At 40.5% G+C, this 17,265-nt stretch overlaps 1 protein-coding gene across 2 annotated transcripts in view; it reads right to left on the bottom strand.

Moving 5' to 3' along the window:
- The window catches only part of CDH8 (cadherin 8), a gene marked incomplete at both ends in the record, with an annotated part of 366,396 nt that overhangs the window by 157,073 nt on the left and 192,058 nt on the right, over positions 1 to 17,265 (bottom strand). For both annotated transcript variants that reach the window (XM_082862070.1, XM_082862069.1), the window contains 2 exons: positions 1,307 to 1,494; positions 11,664 to 11,831. In XM_082862070.1, coding sequence (XP_082718196.1) covers positions 1,307 to 1,494; positions 11,664 to 11,831 — 356 coding nt within the window. The remainder of the gene's footprint in view (positions 1 to 1,306; positions 1,495 to 11,663; positions 11,832 to 17,265) is intronic.

Raw genomic sequence — 17,265 nt, 5'->3', positions numbered from 1 at the left:
TACATATATGTAATGGAATATAATTCAGCCACAAAAGGAAATGAAATTGGATCATTTGGAGAGATGTGGATGGACCTTGAGTCTGTCATACAGAGTGAAGTAAGTCAGAAAGAGAAAAACAAATATCGTATATTAACTCATATATGTGAAATCTAGAAAAATGGTACAGATGAACCTATTTGCAGGGCAGGAATAGAAAGGCAGACGTAGAGAACAGACGTGTGGACATGGAGGGGAAGGGAAGGGGAGGATGAATTGGGAGATTAGGTTTGACATAAATACACTACCATGTGTAAAACAGATAGCTAGTGGGAACCTGCTGTATAGCACAGGGAGCTGACCTTGGTGCTATGTGATGGCCTAACTGGGTGGGATGGAGGCGGGGAGGGTGGTCCAAGAGGGAGGGGATATGTGTATGCATACGGCTGAGTCACTTCACTTTGTGGCAGGAACTAACACAACATTGTAAAGCAATTATACTCCAATTTTTAAAAAGCCATATATTCTTTGTACTATTTATGGAGATGTTTCTTTCTCCAATGGTAGCCCCACTCCCGGGAAAAAAGCAAAGATGAGCTTCATTGACCACAATGCTTGGTCATTTGATCACAGTTAGGAGCATCTAATAATAGCAGGGTGGGCCCTGTCCTTCTGGTGCCAGAACTAGCCAGAATAACTGAAGCTGGCTACTTTGTCTGTCTTTGAGTTTCCCTAAAAGCAGAGCCTGCAGTGAAGACACAGGAAACTTGAATGCATTTTGCGGAGATATTCTAGGAAGCAGGAGATTAGAAATGGGGAGAGTTCTATAGAAAAGGATGAAAAGCCATTGAACTTGCCACCTCTATGGGCTTATGAGGATTATTCCCACTGAAAATCCTCTAAGGAATCATAAACAATATGCCTCACAATAATTTCTTCAGTGAATAGGAACTGTCCACCAATCTTTGTCCCTCATTGCTTAAAGGTTGCTTTCAGAGTGTTGGCTTTCCTACATAGGTGGATGCTCTGGACAAGAACTGAGCCAGTTCCTGCAGCTCATGGAAAAACACTGAAACACAGAGAGGGAAGAAATGATGGGTGAGATGGGAGGCTAGCACCACCATGGTCACTGTTCACCGAGGTTTAGCTGAAATATAAAGTAGGACTAGAAGATAGGATGTGCAAAAAGCACTCACTTTTGCACAGCTTAAGAAGGCAAACCTCCTCCAGTTGTAAGATTACATCAGGAAGTCCACCCAACCCCTACCACCTTCAACATTCAAGTTTCAAAGAGGTCTGAAGACGAACAAAACCTTCCTGAGCTTACCTTTCTCAGTCTTATAATGCCATCCTGGGCCTGGGCATCAGAAGTGATTTCAAACAGTGCTGTTCCGTCTCCATCAATGATGTCATATGACGACTGTGCATTTTCACCAATATCCTGATCATTGGCCTTCACCCTCCCTATGGCAGTGCCAAGAACCACATCTTCTGGTACTGAGAAGTGATACAGACCTTAGGAAAGAGGAGAGACACTGAGCACTGCACATATTCCGTTCTTCATTCATTCATCTAACAAATATGTATTGGGCACCTCTTTTGCTCTGGCTACTTCTGTATAGATACTACCAATACAGTGATGGGAAAGACAAAAACATCCTTTCACTGTGGAATGTACAGTCTTTTAAATGAGCCAGAGACAAATGTTCCCAGAAGAAGCAGGGATCTCTCTTTGAAACTCTTCTGAGTTATGGGACTTATTCAACCATATGTTTACCAAGTACATACTTGGAGCAGAGTTATATCAGGATATTAGTGAGTCTATGTGAATGTTCTTTCCAATTTGCTGTATAATCACATTGGCTGCCCTTGGGGATATTCATTGTTGCCCAACATAAAATATTAAGCTAATTTCAGCACAGATAGATGCAATGTGTAACACACTGAAAGTCACTTATGAAGTTACCTTTATATTTACAGACTTACAGACCATTTTTGATAAAATCCAATTACCAAGCTTCTGCTGTGCCCTGCAGCAAGCTGTTCAGACACATGAAACACTCCTCTTGTTACTAAAATTCTCCATGCTCTGAAGACCAAAAATCCTACCCTCAAAACTCTCTAGGCAAAATACAGTTACAGTGTATGTGGCTTCCCCTATGGGGGCAGGAAAACGTGTCTACTTAGTGATATCAGTCCCATTTTCATTCAGATCACTTTGGCTGTTGTACTGGTGTCACTCACTTTCACTGGTGTACGGGAAGTGGCCGGTACCCCAACCCCGTAACCCCTGGCCATTAGCACTTCAGTCACACCTGCCTTACAGCCAACTGCCAACTCTTGCATTTCTTTGCTGAGGGTTTCCTCTGGACTTCAGAACCCGTTTTGTCCATTGCCTGTCCATTGCCTGTCAGTCCAGAACTATCAGAAAATTAACACCCCCAGAGAAGCAGCCCTCAAAGGCTCACGCAACTTAGTATATAAAATTCCAGGCTCCTTGCCCTCTCTGGCAGGATAATCTTAAGCTGGTCCTTTTCTTTTGTTTATTTACACTGCTCCAGAGTTTCCCCAGTGGAATGAAGCTCCAGTCACCCCAGTCATCGCTGGCTTGATAACGCACACTGTCAGCTTTCTACCTCCTCTCGCTCACAATTCTCACTTCCCTGCTGGCGTTTCTTGGGATCATCTCCAATATAAACTACTTATAATCAAATCCTTGTCTCAGTGCCTGTTTGCGGGGAACCCAAACCCAGACAACCAGGAAGTTGTAGTCCCATTGCAACAAGAACAAGGGAAAATAAACATTCCATGAAACATAAACCCAAAAGGAAAAATTATATCTGGAGAACATTACCTAATTCTAGTTTGAACTCAATCACTGAGTCCCTTGGATAAACTAAGGCTCATTTTTCCCAGTATAACAAGATTACTTTAGATGACGGGCGAGGTTTTCTTTAGAACTAACACACTTTTATTTAATGATGAAGTTAAAGTGTCTCTTGAAATCATAATATGTGACCCGGGAACAAAAATGTTTTCCAAACAGTTTTGCCGTAAGAAAGGCACCAAAAATCATCGGTCTAGCACAAGTCTTCCAATACCCTCATAATTGGTGTAATGATTCCATTTCCTTCCAACTTTATATTTCAGATAAAGTTTTCAGATGATTCCTTGAGGTGTGCTTATTAAATAATAAGACAGCAAGGGGCTCACCTTGCTACTAACCCTGCATCAGGAAGCCTTGGGAAACCAAGCCAATGAAACGTTTCTTTATCCACTTTTACTCTTCCTACTCTCATCATCCCTTTCAGTGGGATCGTAGTTAATCGATATTACCTCTAAGAAAGGGAACACTTGAAACTTATCCACCACCACTCAATTGAAACAATCATTTTGTGAGAAAGAGGAGTTGCATGTTAGCGCATTAACTATAATGGCAACTGAAAAGAAAACAAGAGTCAGGGGAAGGATGCAAGAGATGACGTTTTTTATTTCAGTCATTTGGTTTCAAAGGTTGGCATTGTTGTCTGATTTATGAATGGCCAGATGTGAAAATTCTAAAATTCTTTAAAAAAAAGAATTTTTTTAACATCATTATTGGAGTATAATTGCTTTACAATGGTGTGTTAGTTTCTGCTTTATAATAAAGTGAATCAGCTATACATATACATATATCCCCATATCTCTTCCCTCTTGCGTCTCCCTCCCTCCATCCCCTCAAGGTGGTCACAAAGCACCAAGCTGATCTCCCTGTGCTATGCGGCTGCTTTCCACTAGCTGTCTATTTTACATTTGGTAGCATATATATGTCCATGCCACTCTCTCGCTTTGTCCCAGCTTACCCTGCCCCCTCCCCGTGTCCTCAAGTCCATTCTCTAGTAGGTCTGCGTCTATTCCCGTCCACCCCGTAGGTTCTTCATGACCATTTTTTTTTTTTTTAGATTCCATATATATGTGTTAGCATACGGTATTTGTCTCTCTCTTTCTGACTTACTTCACTCTGTATGACAGACTCTAGGTCCATCCACCTCACTACAAATAACTCAATTTTGTTTCTTTTTATGGCTGAGTAATATTCCATTGTATATATGTGCCACATCTTCTTTATCCATTCATCTGTCAATGGACACTTAGGCTGCTTCCATGTCCTGGCTATTGTAAATAGAGCTGCAGTGAACATTGTGGTACATGACTCTTTTTGAATTATGGTTTTCTCAGGGTATATGCCCAGTAGTGGGATTGCTGACTCGTATGCTAGTTCTATTTTTAGTTTTTTAAGGAACCTCCATACTGCGCTCCATAATGGCTGTATCAATTTATATTCCTACCAACAGTGCAAGACGGTTCCCTTTTCTCCACACCCTCTCCAGCATTCACTGTTTGTAGATATTTTGATGATGGCCAATCTGACTGGTGTGAGGTGATACTTCATTTTAGATTTGATTTGCATTTCTCTAATAATGATGTTGAGCATTCTTTCATGTGTTTCTTTTTTTTTTTAACATCTTTATTGGAGTATAATTGCTTTACAATGGTGTGTTAGTTTCTGCTTTATAACAAAGTGAATCAGTTATACATATGCATATGTTCCCATATCTCTTCCCTTTTGCGTCTCCCTCCCTCCCACCCTCCCTATCCCACCCCTCCAGGCGATCACAAAGCACCAAGCTAATCTCCCTGTGCTATGCGGCTGCTTCCCACTAGCTATCTACCTTACGTTTGGTAGCGTATATATGTCCATGCCTCTCTCTCGCTTTGTCACAGCTTACCCTTCCCCCTCCCCATATCCTCAAGTCCATTCTCTAGTATGTCTGTGTCTTTATTCCTGTGTTACCCCTAGGTTCTTCATGACATTTTTTCTTCTTAAATTCCATATATATGTGTTAGCATATGGTATTTGTCTTTCTCTTTCTGACTTATTCACTCTGTATGACAGACTCTAGGTCTATCCACCTCATTACAAATAGCTCAATTTCGTTCCTTTTTATGGCTGAGTAATATTCCATTGTATATATGTGCCACATCTTCTTTATCCATTCATTCGATGATGGACACTTAGGTTGTTTCCATCTCCGGGCTATTGTAAATAGAGCTGCAATGAACATTGTGGTACATGACTCTTTTTGAATTATGGTTTTCTCAGGGTATATGCCCAGTAGTGGGATTGCTGGGTCATAAGGTAGTTCTATTTGTAGTTTTTTCAGGAACCTCCATACTGTTCTCCACAGTGGCTGTATCAATTTACATTCCCACCAACAGTGCAAGAGGGTTCCCTTTTCTCCACACCCTCTCCATCATTTATTGTTTCTAGATTTTTTGATGATGGCCATTCTGGCCGGTGTGAGATGATACCTCATTGTAGTTTTGACTTGCATTTCTCTAATGATTAGTGATGTTGAGCATCCTTTCATGTGTTTGTTGGCAATCTGTATATCTTCTTTGGAGAAATGTCTATTTAGGTCTTCTGCCCATTTCTGCATAGTTGATTTTTGCAATTATGTTCATCAATGATATTGCTCTGTAGTTTTCTTTCCTTGTGACATCTTTGACTGGTTTTGGTATCAGGGTGATGGTGGTCTCGTACAATGAGTTTGGGAGTGCTCCTCCCTCTCCTACATTTTGGAAGAGTTTGAGAAGGATAGGTGTTAGCTCTTCTCTAAATGTTTGATAGAATTCGCCTGTGAAGCCATCTGGTCCTGGGCTTTTGTTTGTTGGCAGTTTTTAATCACAGTTTCAATTTCAGTGCTTGTGATTGGTCTGTTCATATTTTCTATTTCTTTCTGGTTCAGTCTCAGAAGGCTGCGCTTTTCTAAGAATTTGTCCATTTCTTCCAGGTTGTCTAATTTATTGGCATATAGTTGCTTGTATTAATCTCTCATGATATTTTGTATTTCTGCAGTGTAAGTTGTTACTTCTCCTTTTTCACTTCTACTTCTACTGATTTGAGTCTTCTCCCTTTTTTTCTTGATGAGTCTGGCTAATGGTTTACCACTTTTGTTCATCTTCTCAAAGAACCAGTTTTTAGTTTTAGTGATCTTTGCTATGGTTTCCTTCATTTCTTTTTCATTTATTTCTGATCTGATCTTTATGATTTCTTTCCTTCTGCTAACTTTGTGGGTTTTTTTTTTTTTGTTCTTCTTTTTCTAATTGCTTAGGTGTAAGATTAGGTTGTTTATTTGAGACGTTTCTTGTTTCTTAAGGTAGGAGTGTGTTGCTATAAACGTCCCTCTTAGAACTGCTATTGCTGCATCCCATAGGTTTTGGGTCATCGTGTTTTCATTGCCATTTGTTTCTAGGTATTTTTTGATTACCTCTTTGATTTCATCAGTGATCTCCTGGTTATTTAGTAGTGTACTGTTTAGCCTCCATGTGTTGGTATTTCTACAGTTTTTTTTTTTTTCCTGTAATTGATATCTAGTCTCATAGCGTTATGGTCGGAAAAGATACTTGATATGATTTCAATTTTCTTAATTTTACCAAGGCTTGATTTGTGACCCAAGATATGATCTATCCTGGAGAATGTTCCATGAGCACTAGAGAAGAAAGTGTATTCTGTTATTTTTGGATGGAATGTCCTATAAATACCAATTAAGTCCATCTTGTTTAATGTATCATTTAACGCTTGTGTTTCCTTATTTATTTTCATTTTGGATAATCTGTCCGTTGGTGAAAGTGGGGTGTTAAAGTCCCCTACTATGAATGTGTTACTGTTGATTTCCCCTTTTACGGCTGTCAGCATTTGCCTTATGTATTGAGGTGATCCTATGTTGGGTGCATAAATATTTACAATTGCTATATCTTCTTCTTGGATTGATCCCTTGATCATTATGTAGTGTCCTTCTTTGTCTCTTGTAACAGTCTTTGTTTTAAAGTCTATTTTGTCTGATACGAGAATTGCTACTCCAGCTTTCTTTTGGTTTCTATTTGCATGGAATATCTTTTTCCATCCCCTCACTTTCAGTCTGTATGTGTCCCTAAGTCTCAAGTGGGTCTCTTGTAGACAGCATATATACGGGTCTTGTTTTTGTATCCATTCAGCCAGTCTATGTCTTTTGGTTGGAGCATTTAATCCATTTACATTTAAGGTAATTATCGATATGTATGTTCATATTACCAATTTCTTATTTGTTTTGGGTTTGTTTTTGTAGGTCTTTTCCTTCTCTTGTGTTTCCTGCCTAGAGAAGTTCCTTTAGCATTTGTTGTAAAGCTGGTTTAGTGGTGCTGAATTCTCTTAGCTTTTGCTTGTCTGCAAAGGTTTTAATTTCTCCATCAAATCTGAATGAGATCCTTGCTGGGTACAGTAATCTTGGTTGTAGGTTTTTCCCTTTAATCACTTTAAATATGTCCTGTCACTCCCTTCTGGCTTGCAGAGATTCTGCTGAACGATCAGCTGTTAACCTTATGGGGATTCCCTTGTATGTTATTTGTTGTTTTTCCCTTGCTGCTTTTAATATGTTTTCTTTGTATTTAATTTTTGACAGTTTGATTAATATGTGTCTTGGCGTGTTTCTCCTTGGATTTTTCCTGTATGGGACTCTCTGTGCTTTGTGGACTTGATTAATTATTTCCTTTCCCATATTAGGGAAGTTTTCAACTATAATCTCTTCAAATATTTTCTCAGTCCCTTTCTTTTTCTCTTCTTCTTCTGGGACCCCTATAATTCAAATGATGGTGCATTTAGTGTTGTCCCAGAGGTCTCTGAGACTGTCCTCAATTCTTTTCATTCTTTTTTCGTTATTCTGCTCTGCAGTAGTTATTTCCACTATTTAATCTTCCAGGTCACTTACCCATTCTTCTGCCTCAGTTATTCGGCTACTGATTCCTTCTAGAGAATTTTTCATTTCATTTATGGTGTTGTTCATCATTGTTTGTTTGCTCCTTAGTTCTTCTATGTCCTTGTTAAACGTTTCTTGTATTTTCTCCATTGTAATTCCAAGAGTTTGGATCATCTTTACTATCATTATTCTGAAATCTTTTTCAGGTAGAAAGCCTATTTCCTCTTCATTTGTTTGGTCTGTTGGGTTTTTACCTTGCTCCTTCATGTGATGTGTGTTTCTCTTTCTTCTCATTTTGCTTAACTTACTGTGTTTGGGGGTCTCCTTTTTGCAGGCTGCAGATTCATAGTTTCTGTTGTTTTTGGTGTCTGCCAGCAGTAGCTAAGGTTGGTTCAGTGGGTTGTGTAGGCTTCCTGGTGGAGGGGACTAGAGCCTGTGTTCTGGTGGATGAGGCTGGATCTTGTCTTTCTGGTGGGCAGGTCCGTGTCCAGTGGTGTGTTTTTGGGTGTCTGTGACCTTATTATGATTTTGGGCAGCCTCTCTGCTAATGGTTGGGGTTGTGCTCCTGTCTTGCTAGTTGTTTGGCATAGGGTGTCCAGCACTGTAGCTTGCTGGTCATTGCGTAGAGCTGGGTCTTGGCGGTGAGATGGAGATCTCTGGGAGATTTTCGCCGTCTGATATTACGTGGAGCTGGGAGGTCTCTGGAGGACCAATGTCCTGAACTCGGCTCTCCCACCCCAGAGGCACAGGCCTGATGCCCGGCCAGAGCACCAAGACCCTGTCATCCACACGGCTCAGAATAAAATGGAGAAAAAATAAAGAAAGAAAGAAAAAAATAAAATAAAGTCATTAAACTGAAAAATAAAAAATGATTATTAAAAATAAAAATTATTTAAAAATTAACAAAAAGAAAGAAAGAAGAGAGCAACCAAACCAAAAAACAAATCCACCAATGATAACAAGTGCTAAAAACTATACTAAAAATATAAAAAAAACAGACAGAACCCTAAGACAAATGGTAAAAACAAAGCTATACAGGCAAAATCACACACAGAAGCATCCACATACAGACTCACAAAAAGGGGAAAAGGAAAAAATATATATATATCGTTGCTCCCAAAGTCCACTGCCTCCATTTGGGATGATTCGTTGTCCATTCAGCTATTACACTCATGCAAGGTACATGAAATTGATTGTGGAGATTTAATCTGCCGCTCCTGAGGCTGCTGGGAGAGATTTCCCTTTCTCTTCTTTGTTCGCACAGCTCCTGGGGTTTAGCTTTGGATTTGGCCCCGCCTCTGTGTGTAGGTAACCTGAATCCATCTGTTCTTCGCTCAGACAGGATGAGGTTAAAGGAGCAGCTGATTAGGGGGCTCTGGCTCACTCCGGCCAGGGGGAGGAAGGGGTACGGAATGCGGGGCAAGCCTGTGGCGGCAGAGCCCAGCATGATGCTGTAACAGCCTGAGGCGCCATGTGTTCTCCCAGGGATGTTGTCCCTCAGTCATGGGACCCTGGCAGTGGCGGGCAGCACAGGCTCCCAGGAGGGGAGGTGTGGATAGTGCCCTGTGCTTGCACACAGGCTTCTTGTTGGCTGCAGCTGCAGCCTTAGCATTTCATGCCTGGCTCTGGGGTCCGCGCTGATAGCCATGGCTCGCGCCCATCTCTAGAGCTCGTTTAGGCGGTGCTCTGAATCCCCTCTCCTCGTGAACCCCGAAACAATGGTCTCTTGCCTCTTAGGCAGCTCCAGACTTTCTCCCGGACTCCTTCCCGGCTAGCTGTGGTGCACTAGCCCCTTCAGGCTGTGTTCACGCAGCCAACCCCAGTCCTCTCCCTGGGATCCGACCGAAGCCCCAGCCTCAGCTCCCAGCCCCCCGCCCGTCCCGGCGGGTGAGCAGAAAAGCCTCTCGGGCTGGTTAGTGCTGGCCGGCACCGATCCTCTGTGCAGGAATCTCTCCACTTTGCCCTCCGCACCCCTGTTGCTGCGCTCTCCTCCGTGGCTCCAAAGCTTCCCCCCTGCACACCCCCCGTCTCTGCCAGTGAAGGGGCTTGTAGTGTGTGGAAATCTTTCCTCCTTCACAGCTCCCTCCCAGAAGTGCAGGTCCCTTCCCTATTCTTTTGTCCTTTTTTTTTTTTTTTTTTTGCCCTACCCAGGTACGTGGAGAGTTTCTTGCCTTTTGGGTGGTCTGAGGTCTTATGTTAGTGTTCATTTGGTGTTCTGTAGGAGTTGTTCCACATATAGATGTATTTCTGATGTATATGGTATCTCCACGGCTCACTCCTCCGCCATTTTGAAGCTCTACCTCATGCTATCCACACGGAAAATGTTCCAGTGGATTAAAGTCTGAGCCCCCACTTCCAGCTGGAGCCGGTTGTGGTGCTTTTCCCACAGCTGAGTCGGTGAAGCAAAACTGGTCAAGAGGCACTGCTCTCACTCCCACTTTTCCTAAAATTCTTAATGAAACCCATCTTTTCTGTTCTTCCTACCTTGGCATTTTTGCAGAGAAATTCTCCAAGGTACCTCAAATGTGTCACTTTCAAATCGCACCTCTGTCTTTCCCTTCCTCTCTCACTCTCCTTCTCCCTCCCCTCTCTTCTCTCTCTCTCTGCAAAAACTGGTTTTCCTAAGGTATTTCCTATCCCAGCAAAGAGTACTAGCATGCATGTAATCTCTCATGTCAGAAATAGGATAACTCACCTCCTCAACTGAAAATGCAATCTATCCTTAGATTTTTGTTACCATTAGCTCTTAAATATCTAACACCCTTATGCACTTTCTCCACTCCCACTGCGACCAACCTTGCTTGCCAGGGCTTCCATCACCTTTTACATGAATGATTACAAGCACCCCTTACCTGGCTGCAGTGTGGAAAGACACTGGAAGAAGGCCAGATTCCATTTTCTCTGATTTCCCTAGAATCAAATCTTATTACTTAACCTACAAGTTAAAATATTTTAACGACTTCCTAGTGATCTTAGGATAAAAGTCTTGGTACTTAAAATGACCTGCAAATCCAAGGATGGCTAATTCCCGCCTAACTCTCCAGCCTCGTGCTCCAGCTGTAGTGAAATTTTTTCAGTTCTCATCCAGGGCCGTACACCCTTCTTCCTTGGGGCTTTTGGACATCCTTTTCTTCTAGTTGCAATGTCCATCCTCTCTTCCCCAGTTTCACCTTGTTCCAGCTAATTCCTATTCATCATTTATTTCTCTCATTTCAAGACTCTCCATGTCAGAAAGTCCTTCCCAAATCATCTCTCTAGTGTCACATTACTTGGATAAATGCACAGAAGGAAAGGGTTCTATGAGAGTACAAGAAAGTTGGCAAATAATGATTGTCTCCTTGATTCGTTGATGGTGGCTGCCTGCAATGCTGTTGAGGTTTCTGGGGCCAAGCACAGCTTTAGTAGGAACGGGTAGAGTCAGTGATCACTGATGTCCCACCAGCCACAGGAAGGAGGAGTGTACATTTTGCAGCAAGTGTACTGTATATCTGCCTTCCCCACCTCAGGCTCTAGAGATTTAGTTTCTTTTATACAAGTGGGACTATTGATAGAACAATATCTGAGGTGCATTTCAATCATTCTCTTTGAGTTTTCTTAATGGGAGGTACCATGCAATAGAGAAATAAGCACAAATCTTGCAGCCAGACTTGCTGGTTCTAATTCTCAGCTCCACTGTTTACTTTATGCTTAATATTCAGAAATGTTCTTAAATTCTTTGAAATCTGTAAAGTGAGGATACATTTAGTACCAAAGTGATAGGAGAGTTTTTCATATATATGAATTACCATACCTTGCACATAATAAGCAGTCAGTGATTGCTATCAATTTTTCGAATCACTGAAAATTAGAATATAGATTCAAAGGGAAACATCATACTTAGATGCTCACCAGCATGGGGAATTCACTTACTCTGGGCAAATTTTGGAGGATTGTCATTCACGTCAGTGAGGGTCACTGTAAGTGTTGTGGTTCCAGATAGGCCACCCGAGTGTCCACCCATATCTTTGGCTTGGATAACAACCAGGTACTCCTCCTTGGCTTCTCTGTCCATATTGGGAAGGGCAGTTTTTATAATTGCTGAGGGAAAAAAAAAATGGGAGAATGACTTTTAGCCGGACAGCTCATTCAAAAATCAATGTGTGAATCACACACATACACACACACACACACACACACACACACACACACACACACACACACACGTGCATACATCAGGACCCCACTCAGATAATTTTCTCTTTTCTCTTGACATTTAGCTGGTGTGCATCTCTGATGCCAACACTGAGAGAGACTGTAGTCATAGACAGTAGTGGATAACTTGCAAAAATACATTTTATAATGTATAAAAAAAAGAACTTGCGAATATATACATTAGAAAGTAAGCTGAATGGCATACTCTTGCCTACCAAATTAAAGTATAAATCATAACATAGCTTCATCTACTCCGGAAAATCCTGGAAGTGAAAGAATCCTACAATTTATCACAGACTCCAATTCCCCTACAAGAGAAGTAAATACACAAATAGCTAGAAGGCTCTGAGGTCAAAGATAAATCATTCTGAGGCTCACAAATACATCAGAGAGATGAAAGAAATAAATGCATCATTAAAATCAACTCAGACAAATAAAATGCCAATCAGAGTTAATACAGGCAAGTGTCTAAATCTTAAGGCATTGTTCAACTACATTTATATTTTAATTGTTTAGTTACATCATGACTATAGTAAAAGTAATAAATATTTTAGAGAAATGGGAAGATATAGAAAAAAGGGAGTAAACATAAAATCATATAAAATAACATAATATCAGTGCTAAAATGTTAGTATTTTTTCTGACATATTTTCAAGGTTTCATCTTCTGCTTCTCTGTGTGTCACTAGTAATTTAATATTCTTATTAAAGATTCAAAATCTTCTTAGATATTCCTGATGATATTTTGAAAAATCTTTATTTAGCCCTCTCCCTACCCTCATACCTCTTTTCATAGATACTGCTAATATTTTGATGTGTATATTTTCACATGTATATGCATACAAATGTGCAAATGTGCACATGAACATTTAACCACAAATGTGATCACAGTATAGTCATTGTTCTGAGACTTTCTTTTTTCACACAGTGGATATCTTTGAGATCTTGTCAATGGTTAGAGGCCCAACTCATTACTTCTTATAGCTGTATAATTTTTCATTGAATTAATGTACTATGAGTAACTTGGGCATTCCCATATTAACCGATATTGCTATTCTTCCCATTTCAAATAACCATCCAGATATCTTATTATGATGATACTATATTTTTCTGTGCCCTGCAGTTTTACTTAACTCTATGCCATAAGATGCCCACCCCATATTACTAAAAGCCCATAATAGAAGTGTTTGTCACTAGTCCAGAATATCCCTATTGAATGAATGTGTTACCTCTCTGGACCAAGTGAAGGAAAAGTCTCTGCATTAAAGACAATTTGCCCCTCACTTCTAACCTCAGGGACATCATAAATGTTCAATTCAAATTGAAGATGAGTGAATCACTTGGTCATGTCTGAAGTTGTAATCCTGTGTTTTTGGACTCATATGCTCTAATTATATCATCTGTCTGTAAAAGGCTTGCAAGGATTTCAAGTCCCTGAATCATTCAAGTATCAGCCGAGGCACAAGAGTGCCCAGGGAAATCTAATCCACCCAGTCAGTGAGCAGGCTCTGGGAGAAGCTGTGAGTTCTTATGCACTTTCTTCAACCTTGAAGCCACCTTTGTATCAGAGCTTCCCATTCAGGGAGCACTCCACTGGATAACCCTGCCTACTTGGAAGTATGGATAGTAACATACTGATATCTTTCAATACAGTGATTTCTTTCAGGATTTGACCATATTGTAATATAAGCCAATAGGTCATACGTATATGGTTATAAACAAAAAACTGAAAGAAGAGAAAAACAGAAATATAGCAATCATTCTGATTTGGATCACTGTGAGGCATTGCTGAGAGGAAAATAAACATCTAGGCAAAATACAGTAAAAACAACAATAAGAAAACCTCATTATCAGCATGACAAGATGCCAACACGGTTACTCTGCTATGGATGTATATTTTCATGACTCAGAATCTTCAGTATGGGCCCAATTCCAGTAAGAAGGATTAGAAAACAGTTTTACCCCCATGCTAGTAACATGAGTAACTTGTAGTTTGTAAAGTTTAGGTACCACCACAATTTAAGGTCATCATGAATTAAAGCCATCCATTGGACTTTGGAATTTGATGTAGAGCTTCTAATAATCAGAGAAAAGCAATATAATTCCTCAAGGGAGGCAGCAACTGTTTTCAAAGAAGTTGATGGATTAAGGTCTACACATTAATCCTCTTAGGTTACTTCAGTGGAAGAATTTTTACAGCTTCCTCAGAGTCAGAGAAGACTGGTATGTATTATTCTCATCATTTTTTTTTAACATATCCTGAGAGGGTAAATTAAAAAAAAAAAACTGTGATGTCTCTCAGACACATGGAATTAAAATAGTTTTGAAGCTCGTTTGAAAATAGCATACTTGGGTCAGTGTCTGTGAGTTGTATCAGAATATGAGTGAAGCATCATGACAGCAGGCCTTGCTTTAATGGGACAAGAAGAGCTCCCTGGGTTTCCACCTATTACAGAAATGTTGATGTCCTCCACCATCAAGGTATACAGCTTCCTACTACCTACGATGCCCATCTGTTGACAAGTTAGAGTCCCCTTATAAATGCTCCCACCTATTGAAGTCAAGCAAGTTTGGTTTCTCATATTATCCTCACACTTACAAGCTTTGTGATCATGAACACATTATTAAACCCCCCAGGGCTCACCTCCCCTGTTAAATGGAGATAATAATCAGCCTCTCATCAAGGGGATTCTAAGACGATGTGAGATAAATCATGCAAAGTTCTTGTCACACAGTAGTTACCCAACCGTACTGTCTCCCCTCCCCTTCTGGCTTCCCAAACAGAATTTAATGCTTATCTGGATACTGGTTCGAGTGCGGAACACTTGCAAGCTGCTCTTCCACATCCACTCTCCAGCATTCTGCACCTACTTTTGGTGTGGGAGAGTGGCCTCTATGGATGGACTTCCTTGCTGGCTTTGTGTTAGACTCCACCAATGCACACCACCCCAGGAGATAGGGAGGCTGGAGCAGGGTGAGGTTCCAGACCACCCAATACCTCAATCACATGCTTGGCCATCTATGGTTTCTATCTTGGGATAACACTAGAGCAAAACTCTAGTGTCTGTTAGCGCCTCCTTCCCTGGCTCCTTCAGGTCTAGGAATGATATTAGCACTTCTGCTGCTGGCCTTGTGGGGCTTCCCTATTCCTTAATGGGCTCTCTTAACCTGGCCATACTTTTCTCAGTACTTCCCTCATTAAACTCTCCTGAATCACCCCACTCCTGCCAGGACCCTAAAAGATATGGTTCGGAAACTGGTTCTTTAGCCACGTGTCAAACATGTTTCCACCATGTCATTCTTACATCTACAGGTCAAAAGTTCATCAATGTCATCGCGTATAGCTGTCTAAAGGACTGCTCCTTGAGACGGCCAGACAGGTATTTGGTTCCTTATCTGTAACATGAGAATAATACGTATACAGTGAAGTGAGTTGCTCACGATGACCCATCTGGGAAGCTGCACACCTGGGAGGTTTCACACCTTCTTCTTTTATTGTACAACATTGAGAGTAGGTTTCCTGATATTTTAAGGTTAAGTGGGGAGTGTCTCCCATGTCCTTAGGGTGTGCCACACACGAAACTGGCTTCAGTACAAACGGTGATGAACAGCTTTTGCTTTGCCTGAGCCCATTGCCTTACAACTAGCAGCAACTCATTAAAAAATCCAAGACATAGTTTCTGGAACATTTTTCCTGCTACCTTGTGCCCATAAAAGCAGGATAAGAAAAACCACAAGTGCCTTTGGTCCTTCTATTTTTCTCCTTGTGTTGGGGCATATCTATACATGTTACTTAACTTTTTAAATTCCTATACAAAAGGCAGATCATTTCACGTGCATAGATACAGCAAGATGTTAATAAACTCCTAAAACAGAAGCTTAGAAACTGCCTTAAACGTTCTTTCTACTTCTCTACCCTGAATTATTTGCTTTGGCCCACATATTCTCCCAAGTATTAGTAGCTTTAAGCTATTTCTTTTGTGGACAAGAGAAGGACTTCTATGTTTTAATAACTGTTTGGTATTAAATATCACCAAATACAGAAGAGAAAATATAGTAATAAGTGACTTTCCCTCTCTGATTTGAGAAGTCACAGCTTTTGAACCATGAAGACTAAGATGTGACTATAATCCTCAATTAAATGGCACTTTTATCCATTTTCACCTGTGATTTTAAGAAGACAGAGAAAAGATCCTTATACCCTTTTTGCCAAAGTAAACTAATTTAAAACAACTTTTGATGGTGCTCATTTTAAATAGCTTCCCATCTCCCGAGAAATAGACTGTGTTCCTCTTTTTCAAAGTAGTGGTCAAGCAAAAGTAGTGTCCACGTCTCCCCATGTGCTTAGAGTCACACATCCTCAATGCCCAGCAATGTGTTCACAAGCTTAAATATTATGTTTAAACTTCCATTACACCAAACTGGCAACAAATCAGAGTTATCAGTTTTTTGGAGAGTAGTATACAACATGCTTTCTTCAGGGGCAGTTAGTATGGTAAATAACCTCACAAAAAAGAAAACAGCATATGACTTGGAGTTGATACAATGAAAACTGTTAAGAGATTTTGTCTTTGGCTTTTGGAAATTTTCAACTCAGGAAGGGGTCTAGGGCTGACTTAGTTAGACACCTTAAATAGTTGCCTTTGGAAAAATCACAGAACTTCCCTGGGACACATTTTTTTTTCCTTGAAAATAGGAGGCTCTAACATTTCCAGTAGAAGAAAAATCCACAATTGATGTTCAGAAGGATGAACCTGTCCTGCTGAATCCTTGATCACATTAACTGCAAAGTAGACTCAGAAAAGGGAAATGTAAACTATTAAATTCTAGAAGTGTTTCCCTGGAACTCCATTTTGAAAATCTAATCTAATCAGAAAATTCAATTAATGAGACTAGTCCATTCTCTGTGAATTGAATTCAATGGAGACTTTGAACCTGGCACTGGGAGTAGGGTTGGGAAGGTATGAGATTGGAGGTGAACCCTGGCAGGAGGATTAACAGGGGAAAGAGGGAATCATCTTGCTCTGAAGCTGGCATTCACCACCCTACTGTGAATAGACCAATGTGCTTGATTCTACTGTATTTAAAAGACATGGTTTCATCTTAACTGTATTCAATCACATGGAGATTTCCCTTGGGCAGAAGTTTAAGAATTTAAATCCTAGCCTGGCCTAAGTTCCTCCCAAGTACTAAACAGCTATTCCTTATGTCTCATCATTCAGGGAGTACTTCTTATTAGAATTCAGTCATCTCAAAAATTAAAAAGTTGAGTCTTTATTTTTTCTTCCCATTGTCTTTGGTATTATCACTTGAGAAGCATT

The sequence above is a fragment of the Leucopleurus acutus genome (genome assembly GCF_964270905.1).
Source record: "Leucopleurus acutus genome assembly, chromosome: 20".
NCBI classification, from domain to species: Eukaryota; Metazoa; Chordata; class Mammalia; order Artiodactyla; family Delphinidae; genus Leucopleurus; species Leucopleurus acutus.
This window is presented reverse-complemented; position numbering and strand designations above follow the sequence as displayed.